The sequence below is a fragment of the Electrona antarctica genome (genome assembly GCF_951216825.1).
Source record: "Electrona antarctica genome assembly, chromosome: 6".
Lineage (NCBI taxonomy): Eukaryota > Metazoa > Chordata > Actinopteri > Myctophiformes > Myctophidae > Electrona > Electrona antarctica.
The window spans coordinates 24,155,507-24,166,686 of record NC_136811.1 but is presented as its reverse complement, the minus strand read 5'-3'; the positions used below and the strand labels follow the sequence as shown (position 1 = coordinate 24,166,686).

The 11,180-nt window shown below is 40.6% G+C and overlaps 1 protein-coding gene across 2 annotated transcripts; it reads right to left on the bottom strand.

Annotated features, from left to right (window-relative positions):
- Positions 1-3,406: 3,406 nt before the first annotated feature.
- On the bottom strand, positions 3,407-10,297 carry LOC306924548 (COX assembly mitochondrial protein homolog). 2 transcript variants are annotated; one of them, XM_079503108.1, is made up of 4 exons: positions 10,134-10,297; positions 9,537-9,626; positions 6,479-6,569; positions 3,407-4,293 (listed from the first exon to the last, which is right to left on the bottom strand). In XM_079503108.1, exons 1-4 carry the CDS (start codon positions 10,255-10,257, stop codon positions 4,173-4,175), a joined length of 426 nt encoding a protein of 141 aa, XP_079359234.1. In that variant the 5' UTR covers positions 10,258-10,297; the 3' UTR covers positions 3,407-4,172. The 2 variants fall into 2 exon arrangements, with proteins under 2 accessions (XP_079359234.1, XP_079359233.1); XM_079503107.1 differs by having other exon boundaries at positions 9,537-9,629; positions 10,134-10,294.
- Positions 10,298-11,180: the final 883 nt, after the last annotated feature.

Genomic DNA, 11,180 nt, shown 5'->3' with positions numbered 1-11,180 from the left:
TGTGCATTACATTCACCCATTCACACACCGATGGCGGCGGAAACCATGCAAGGCACCAACCAGCACATCAGGAGCAATTAGGGGTTCAGTCTTGCTCAAGGACACTTCGACACTAACTCTGGGGGAGCCCGGGTTCAAACTGGCGACCTTACGGTTACCATCCGGCCACTCTACCCCTGAGCCGTGTGTGTGTTTGTTGCGGTTACCATCCGGCCTGTGTGTGTGTGTGTGTGTGTGTGTGAGTGTGAGTGTGAGTGTGTGAGTGAGTGAGTGAGTGAGAGAGAGATATGTATGCAAGTACATAAATGCATGAGTGTGCAAAAGCATGTATGCAAGCAGAGCGTGTCTGTGTGTGCCAATTGACGTGTGCGGAATAAAAAGCATCTTCTGCTTGCCTGCATCATCAGCTCATAATCCTATAGGGCTTCGAGGGCCTACTTTTACATTCACTGTGGCCACACTGATCCAATTCCACAGCTGGATGCATAGTACTAGATTTTATAAAGCTGTACCCCCTGCAATGTAAAGTCTCTTTACATGTGATTGTTGTAACGTATAAAAGGTATATATAGTGCTGGTGGTTGTTTCATGATAGTGTGAAGGCTATGTCTAGGTATGCAGACTCAATGTGTTTGTTTTTTGTACTATGATGGCTACAGACAACAGTACAGTTAAACCAGTAGAATAAACTGAAGAGTTTCATTCCAATAAAGTACGTCCAGCAATTGGAATAGTACATTTGTTTCAATTTCTCTGCCGAGTCGATTGCTGGCATTGCAGTGAAAGTATGAAATACTAAGTCATTAGCTATCTTGGAATACCATTGCTTTGATAAGTGTTAATGCATTGCAATGCATTTATATGTTTGAGAACAGTTCTAAATAGCAGTTAATAGTTTAAAAAAAAAAAGATGTACAGCTTTTGGAATGAAACTCTAGCCTCACTAGCACCAAATATAAAAAAGAAAAGGCTCAACTGTTTACTATTTCAATCATGATACAATTCTACAACTCAAGCAAGCCTCTCTTTAAACCTGCCTATTAACACATACTCGGCCCTTTTGTCAAATGAATATGTGTAGCATCTTTTCTTTAACCACAAAGGGACACAGAGATGGCAGGCTGGGAGAGTACCCAAACCTAACCCTAACCTGGCCCTAAACCAGGGGAACCTAGGGCTCTTGGTTGGAGTTTCTATGATGTGGGTACCTCTGCGACTGACAGTGTGGTTGACGGCTGAACCAACAATCTTTGTTTCACTGAGATTGTCAACCTTGGTATCTGCAGTCTGTTGGAAGTGTTGAATGACTTGTAAGAGTGATTTCAAAGTAGTCTCTGAGTCAATTGTTTCCTATAATGTGCAACAGCAATCTCTTTGGCTTGTGCCAGGAGTCAGAGTATTTAGGGGTACCCGGTATGTACATTTATTTTGAGGATTTACTGACTAGGTACCATACACTCCCCTGCATTGACACCTTTATTGTGGGTGCAGGTTCTGAATAATAGCAACTATCTGTACTGTGCTGAAATGTTTTATCTGTGAGTAGGAGTTCAGCTGTGTGATGAGGGCAGTTGAAACAGGTTAAAAATAAGGTGCTCATGACAATGGGATTATCATTCAGTCTTCGTAATCAGAACAGCGTGTGGAAACCTTGTGAAGCTTTCATAAGGTGTGAATCAGGGGCACACAGAATGAAGTATACAGTACAAGACTGTGCATATCTGTATAAATGTATATGGCGGGCTTTAAGTATTGTCAGGCTGAGTTTTGCACTCCAAACCATTGGTTTTGGCCTTCCCTCTACCCTCTTAAGACTTTTTTATGTGTTAAAGAATTATTTGCTGTGGCGGGGAAATTACATACGATAAGTGAATTATAACCTGCAGTGTAATGTGATTTATGACTTGTCAAATTGGTGCACAAAGGGCCATCCATAGTCATTAGATTTCTTTCTCTTTCTTCCATTTTTCTTTCAGTCTGTTCCATAGCAATTGTGATCTATTGTTTCTTAATTTCTAAGAAATGTTATTTTACAGCAGCAGTTTCATAATTCTGTGAACGATTTGCAAACCAAAATGCAATGTACAGTAGATATGGATTATATTTTAGAATTACTGCACTTCAGACTGTTTGTAAATATGACTTAAATTAAATGAAAGAATGAATGTGACTGTATGGTATTGTTCCATGGCTCATAATATGCCTAATATACTTGCAATTCAATTTGGTGAAATGATCAAATCACTCATCTAACGTAACATATCCACCTAGTCTGTAGTTGAAACCAGCTCTCTGATTAACCAAGTAAGCCCTACATACGTTGTCTTACGACAAATAGCAAAAACAGTATACAAGCTCAATGTGGCAATCTCACTTACAAAAATATGTAGTTCAGATTGTTTGCTCGAGAATCCACTATTCCTGAATAAAGTGCCTGGTGCTGGGAGTCTGGTGCAACGCACAGGGCCTGACCTGGTGAGAGCAGGAGTGGACATGGTGAGACGTAGGAGGGGCCCGGACAGGAGTCAACCCACAGAGCCTAGTCCTTCCACGCGCCAGGATGGTACCTCCCAGTCCCGGCAGAGTAGTTCAGGAAGAACGGATTGAGTGGCCCTGGTTTTTCCCTAATGGGACTGATCGAGGGTAGCTACTGGGACGTAAGTCGGGACTTGATCACCCCGGCTGGGTCACCTGAGCGAGGGGTGTGATGTTGCGAGACCCGAAACCCCGATGACCTTAGGATACATCACTGAGGATACGTCCCAGGTGCATCCATGTATGTATGTATTTTGTTTAGTTTAGTTTAAAGAGCAAACAAATAAGAGCATCATCATGTTTTCCCTGTAGTAGCAAAATGAAGTGGACTTCACAGTAGCCTATGTTCCATATATCTCTGCTGTCTGGAAGAAACCACCTAACTCCAAAATGTTCATTTTTCAGGAAATGAAAATAAAATTCAGTTCAAGTGGAGTTAGGAGGTTTTTGTCAACGCACTTAGAGCACTTTTCATTGGTTCAATAATTATTTTAACAAACACACAGTTGCAATAGCACTGATTTATGCCAAAAATAAAATCAAGAGTTACGTGGTTTCTTCCGGACAGCAACGATACGAACAGATTTATGAAGGTGCAGACCGTGCAGTTCAAGTATAATAGTGCAAGAAGAGTATGGCAAGCATAGAATTTGGACTTGCAAAGATGATTAATGTGAATATAGAATAACGTAGTGCTGTTAATTATTCATTTTGCATAGGTTAAACAGGAGACCCGGTCCCATACCACACCCTTATGCATTTCATTATATGGGCATTAGAACTTTTAACAAAGTCGTCGTCCCCCATAAGTTTTTTCAATCCCTGTATATTCATTGGTTAATATATACTGTTCACATGTAACAAAAACAGATTAATTATATTATGTTTAATGAGAATTCAGTTACAGCAATTTCAGACTTTTTACATATCTGATGAATGCACTTTTCAGGTAAAATGTTTATTCAATGGATTTCGAAAAATTGAATTCCTCTCAAAATCATATAAAAAAGAATTGCATTTGGTACAGTATGTGTACTAGGCTGTCATCTTCCACCTAAAACCTTATACTATAAAGTGTGTTATTCACAATTTTCAGTGACTGGCTGACCTAAATTGTGGCCAAAGGTTACTTAAAACACAGGCTATTTTTGATTTCCCAGCTAAATGCATTTTATGAACAAGAAAGTTCCATCAAACTCAGTTTACACACTTTTGTTTAAACAATCCAATCAGCCAAAATGTATGTACAATATACACACCATTATAAGGTCAGCAAATAGCCAATGACACAAAAGCTCCTATCTGGTCCATTGACCCTTAATGCTTGGGTAGATCTTACAAGATTGAATCTGGTGGTAGTTGACTGGGTATATCGCTACTATTACTGAATTGACAGAAACGTTATATCGTTCTAATGCCAGCGTCATAGACCTAGACCACCAAAATTGGGAAATACCAGTCCACACAATCCAGTCCAAAGCAGATACCATGGTGGTTTTAAACGCACCAAACTAACAGATCAGCCATATCCAGGGCAAACAGGACTAGTTTTGGCGTTGGTTCTGATACAGCCTACCACCAGGCATTCATTTAAAATAAGGGATGTTGTTCCTTTATAGCTTTTATTTCTGTTTTGTTTACATGCTGGTTGGGAGTTTCTGTTTCCTGTTCTTGGTTGGAACTCCTGTCCTTAGAAACTCCAACTTCTCTTGGATGTATTCTTGCTTGCACTCCTCGAAGAAGGCAGGGTCTCTGTAGCTAGTGAAAGAGTAAATCAACTAAATTATTAACAGTGCTTTTATTAGCAGTAGTAGTAATAGCACCACTAGTAGAGGTAGTGAGAAAGATTGTAAAATAATCAACACTATAACAGTAAAGACTAAGTATCAAAAAGATGGAATGCACAAAAGGCAGACACAGACCACAGTGTAACAAATAAAACAAGTCAGATTCAAAGACATTAATACTGTAAGAAAAACCTTCTCAATGATTTATTTTTATACATTCATATATCTGCAGGAAGTATGACTAAAGCAAGTCATACTAATGATTTGTTGCTGTTGAGTAGAAGCCTTATGTCCAAAACTGTGACTTTTCAGGAAATGTGTTCCAAATGTATCCAATATAATTCTTATTTTAGCTCTTGTTAAAAAGGTAGGGCTGGGTAAGCGATATTTTTTGGTTTAAACAAAAAGTTTTTCGTTAAAAGGTTAAATCACGGCCTGGGTAGCTGGCGTAGCTGTCTGGGCACCTTGGCTGGTAATCGAGTCTGGAAGTGTGCTGCAGGTTTGACTCCCAATCCCGATGGCCTTTACTGTGTGTCACCCCCCTCCCCACCTCTCTCCCCATTTCCTGTCAGCCTACTTTCATCTATTCCTCTATCAAAAAAAAAAGGGAAAAAAAAGGTGAAAGCCAAAATATATTTAAAAAAGGTTAAATCACTATATTCTGATAGTTATCATTGCTATAGAGTGTTTGTTCAGTAACAGGAGTTTCCCTGTCTCTCCAGCTCTTTAATAAACAGAAAATACATGTTCTGGTAAAAAGTCGGATGAAGACAACAGCAGCTGCCCTGTGACAATAGAGCGTTGCAGTCCCACCCCCTTTCATGACGACGAGAGGCCCGGAAGAGAATTCCCCATTACATTTTCCCAGACGTTTCAAAATGTATTTATTTAAAGACATTTAAGCCTCGTTCAAAGCCAACTCTTGTTGTGACAAATCATGACAATAAACACAATGTTTTATGCCGATCAAATAATTAGACAGAAGAAAAACAAAAGTGTTGTACCCTGCCCTTTTTTTCTTCTAATTATTTGATCGGCCCAAAACATTGTGCTTATTGTCATGATTTGTGACAACAAGAGTTGGCTTTGTCCGAGGCTTAAAATAAATACCTTTTGAAACATCTATGGGAAAAATGTATGGGGAATTCTCTTCCGGGCCTCTTGTCGGGGGTGGGACTGCGACGCTCTATGGTGGACATACAGTACCCGCACAATATATTATATTCAGCTTTTTAACACTTATTTTAACTATAGAAAATCACTTACCCTAACTTTAATACTTTTCATTGCTTAATATTGAGTGCCATTGACATATACCATATGTCAATGGCAGTGTAGCTATTGAAGTATGGTATATATACTGTACGTCATTTGGTGTTTTCAGTGTTTACGATAAGAGATTCTTCCGCAAATGTGAGTTAAGCTACTACTTCCGGATCAGAGGAAAAAACGTGATCAAAACAAATTCAAGACGTTTTAATATAGTATTATAGGATTTATAAAAGTAATTTTTTCTCCGCATTCTGTTCCCAAACAGCGTTTTTGCTGAAAACAAGCTATATTCAACTGCCAATAACTAAAGAACGGAACATTGTGGTAACACACTTTTTCCCCCCGATGAAAGTAGACTCTTCTTTCTTTTGAGATATTTAGTGTTTACATAGCCATAGAACAAAATATTCTGTGGGTCTTGAAAGATTAGCAAAAACGCTGGCAAGGGCTGCTGCAGACTGTTCTAGAGAAACTCTGGGCAGTAAATGAGTTAAATATTTATGAAAGCCACAGACAGACTTTCACTTCCAAAAAAAACAAGGTTTCTGCTGGAAAGCAATAATACATGTCCAACCACTTTCACTTTCAAACAGTTTTCAAAATAACGAAAAGGGGTCTCACAATACTATTGGTATGAATTTACAAATAAACATAAAAAGTTTAAATATGATGAGGTCAGATCAACATATGGAATGTCAGAACAGGTGAGCTCCGTGTATGGAGATCTAAGGGTGGCAGCGGGGGCAGTGTCTTGAGTGTACAGGGTTTGATGAGGGCCCAGGTAGGGCCGGGACTTAATTTTCGGGCCTGTTGAGAACTCTAGTTTCTGCCGGACAGCAATGATACGTGTTTAAGTGTTGCAGGGAAAACTGTAAAACACCCACTATGTTGTTATGCACTCCTTCAAAGCAGCATTCTCTTCCCGACACTTAAACACCATGAAGAAACCGTTGTCCTTACAGCAATGGTTGAAGGCTGGCATGAGGGAAGAGGAGAGGGACACAGAGAATAGAATAAGTAGAAACAAAGTAATTACCACAAGCAAGCTCACCTCAACCTTTAAATGATCTATTTATATATATCCTTCAAGTCTACAGATAAATATATTATTGTTTTCATCTGGACTTTATCTACCAAGTGTAACCTAGTTATTTCCAACAGCTCAAAAAAAAATATATATCATACCAAAGAGGGTCGCTTGTAAAAACAATTGTCTTTGGTGGTATCTTTAGATTAGGTGTAGTTCTATTTGATGCAGAAACGTAACTTAATTGCCTTGCCAATTTGCCAAATAACATTAACGAGCGTCAGCTGGATACACACCTCCCCTCTGCGGTTCTTAACTGAAAGTGAATGGAGTTTCCACTAAACCCCTTAAAAATGACTGAAGAAATAATGTTTGTTGTAATTATGGTAAGCTTACATTTCATATCACACATACAGTAAGAACTCCTAACTTTCACCAGCATTAATTATTTGTGAAATTGTGAATCGATTGAACATGAATTGATGATTTTTACATTAAATGATTGTTTTCCAAAAAACATCTCACAACTCTATGTGCCACTTATACTAACTGCGAGATCCATAAAGTTTCCCAAATCATCTCATCTGGTTAATGGGTTCTAGTCAGAGATTTTTTACGCAATTGCTAAGATGCAGTATTCGCGACATTGCTGAGATGGCTCAGACCATGGCATGTTATTCTGGTGTCACTGTGTCAACCAAGGCAAAAAAGAGTGGGCTAAATGTGGTAATTCTCCATTATGTTTAATATAAGGAAAGGCTAACAGCTTCACTGAAAGCATGTATCACTAAGCACTGTCCTGGTTAGCGGTGCACTGAAGATGAAAGGTGCTAGGTTCCGAGTGTAAAAGAGGTGTTGAAGGCTTTGGAGTCTTCACCCAGTTAGCAAGCCTTTTCTCAAGGCCTTAATTATCCACCAGGTCCCCCTCAGCCTTCTCCATCCAAACACCGCAACGCCCTCACAAATCCTCTGTAAACAACCAACCAACCATCATAATTACCTTTATCATCATCATCTGTATGGTTATCACACAGACACTTTCATCAGGATGCAGATGTCAAAAACCTCAGCAAAAGCAATTTGTTGAAGCAAAGCAGTGTGACTAATCTAATCACCAATTCCCACAACTCTGTCCCTGGGTACTACCGGTAATAGAGGCTGCAAAGCATGGTCTTTCTGGGCACATATCATTAGGGGGTGCATGCGTTTGTTTCCGACGTACTAAGAGTCCGACAGGCATTAGTCCGACACCCTAGCCCAAAACCTTAACCTCACAGGGACCCATGGGTTTGTTTTCACTGCCAACTTTTGAAAGTTTTATTTCATAAATGGCATGCTGGCCTAAATACAATTTTAACATTGGTAAGGGCTGCAACTATCGATTATTTTCTTAGCGATTATTCTATCAATTACTTATTTAATTAAACAAAGAACCGAGAACAGCGGAAATCTTTGTTTTTTTAAAACTGTTGCAACTATACGCTCCATGCCATCTGACATAAAAAGCACAACATATCATAATTTGTCAATTATATATTTTCCTGTGATACTGGTGATACTGGTGAAATTGTCTCGTTACTGCTACAACTTCAATGTTTCATAAGCCCTGTGTATCATAGTTGCAGCAGATGGCGCTTTGCATGCCTGCAGCTTACCGCTGTAACTCTCACACGCATGCTCACATCAGTCTGCTCTTCAGTGGCATCAAATTTAGAGGTTAACAGTCTCTCTTTCATGTAGTGATGTATTTTGTGATCGTCACATCAATGCCAACATGCATGTCATAGTTACATAGGATCGCCTCATTTCCACAACCAGATACATGTTCCATATATACAGCTCCATCTCAATGAATTAGAATATTGTGTAAAAGGGGCATGCATTTGACACACCACCACAATGATGCACGACCTCGCCCTTTATTAGCCAATTGATCACACTTGATCACCCCCCTACGGGCACTGTTCTTGTGGGCATAAAATGGACACAGACAGATATGCACCGCTGCCTGACAACGGTAGCCCCAGGTTAAGTAGAAATTAAACCGATTGGAATAGTATTTGGTATTTGCCCAGATTGGAGAAGTATTTTCCCAGTAGGGCAAACGATAATGTCGGACCCTGCTGTGTGGCCGTCTCCTGTAGTTGGTCAAGTTTGGGTCAATCAGTGTAAAGTTTTGTATTTATTTTTTAATGTTCTGTTTATTCATTTTTTGTTTGTTTGTGTCAAATGCATGCCCCACCCAGTTATTATGTATGTGTCCCTTATATGCCCGTATATGGACATATTACATATTATATTCTTTGTCAGGCATGTCCGTTGTGTCAAATTTTAAGTCAGTGCGGCGAACAGTTCTCGAGTTATGTGGATTACAGACGTATAGATGTACTAGTATAGGGTTTCATGGTTTTCCCGGATTTGGCTCATTTTAAATCCAGGGAATTTGTCAACCAAGTACAAAAACACGAAATGTCGTGCGACACACACACACACACACACACACACACACACACACACACACACACACACACACACACACACACACACACACACACACACACACACACACACACACACACACACACACACACACACACACACACACACACACACACACACACACACACGGTTGTTTGAGCGATATTGACAAAATATTTTTTGGATAGCCTATTATGTGATTCTGCTTTCAATTGATATTTATTCATTGCCCTTCCACTCAGCTACATGTCTACAACAGCCTAATCAAAGCAAATAAAATCGTGGTACTGGCTACTGGGGAAAAAAACACCATTACACAACTGGTGTGTGTGTGTGTGTTCATAATATATAACCCAGCTCTATCCGCAATACTTCACTAAGCTGCCATGGCGAAACTATTTTACTGACAACATAAAGTCTCTCAGACTCACACACACCTTCAACGTTTATAACACATAGTTCCTTGGCTTTCTCCCTCATCATTTTGGGAATCAGGACATCTGTCTCCACATGTCTTAGGTGCATCTCTTCTGAAAACAAGAAAACAGACCGCCGCCATCATCATCATCATCACATTAGCCCCATATGTGCCCTCTGCTGAGGGGACATACTGGGGTAGCCCCTCTCGGAACCCTCGTAAAAGGTTTCTGACATTTGGATGTTTGTAAAAGGTAAACATCCAAATGTCAGAAACCTTTTTCGAGGGTTCCAAGAGGGGCTAATACTGGGGCTACATCATCATCAGCTTGGATGACCCATAGAGTCATGACCGACCATTCAACTATCAATATTATTGACACGATGGAACCTAACGGGCGCAAGTCAAACTCGTCCGTTATCAGCTAAATAGATAACGCTACCGTAGTTAGCTTAGCCTGGCTGGGAATCTACACACTTGCTCCGTGCGCTAAAGCTGTTTGTCAGTTAGCGCAAGGGCTATTTTCAGTGACGTTGTTGCTTTAATGACGTTGTCAAGGAAGCGTTCAGTGTAATACATACCAAGCATTTAATATAGAGTGAATAGATATCATTACCTGCTTTAGGTGCCTCCATTATAACAAGCAAAACATTAAAAAACAAACGGAACCAAAACCAATGTGACCGTGAATCCTCAGAGCTGCATTCAAAACACTTCCGCTGACGTAACTGAGGACTCATAGAAAACTACATATCCCAGGCAAAACACACCCAGAGAGATACCGAACCGGAGCATACCGGAGCGCCAAACCTCAATCATAGCGTAGCCTACTTTCACAAGCCATTTGTATTAAGCCAATTGACCTATTTACTTCAACTGGCGTAAAGATTGCAGTGATTTTTTTCCCACCCTAAAACATGATCATCATGGTATTATTATTATAAAGGAGTGTAAAAAGTGTACAGTATTTGTTAAAATGTAGTTTTTATGTGGACACGCCCACCAGTTCAGTTCGTTTGCCTGGTGGTGGGTGGTGGTGGGTGGTGATTAGTGGTGCATTCAATTAATCGATGTCAATATATCGATCAAACATCCGGGCGATAGGTGAATCGGTCGTGGCCTCTGTATCGCGATACATAGGCCTATCTATCGTGAGATTGCAAGCAATATCCACCACTAGTGGTGATCCTTAATGTTAACGAAGTCCACACCCACAACACCAGAGGGAGTGCAACGAACCATGTACAACCCAGATTCGGCACAAACAAGGGACTAAATTATTTTCGCTCCTATGCCACCAAAATGTGGAACGCCCTACCAACAGTCATTAAGACATTCGAATCCCTTGACTCCTTCAAAACCGCTCTCAAAGGGCACCTACGGACGGCTGCAATTCAAAACTGGCCCCTGTAAAATCGGAATCCCTCAAACACGGACGCAAGGACAACACAAGAGACGGTCGCGGCCACACAGCCAACTCAAGGTATGGCCACTGAGCCGACTTGGGGACCCAACGCAAGGTCAACACAAGAGACGGTCACGGCCACACAGCCAACTCAAGGTACGGCCACGGAGCCGACTTGGGGACCCAACACAAGGACAACACAAGAGATGGTCACGGCCACACAGCCAACTCAAGGTACGGCCACGGAGCCGACTTGGG

Coding starts and splice junctions, on each gene's coding strand:
- LOC306924548 (XM_079503107.1), bottom strand. CDS start 10,257: ATGAGTCCTCAGTTACGTCAGCGGAAGTGTTTTGAATGCAGCTCTGAG. Junction 9,630..10,133: donor AATGGAGGCACCTAAAGCAG/GTAATGATATCT, acceptor TCTTGTTTTCAG/AAGAGATGCACCTAAGACAT. Junction 4,294..6,478: donor AAGGAGTGCATAACAACATA/GTGGGTGTTTTA, acceptor CTCTTTCACTAG/CTACAGAGACCCTGCCTTCT.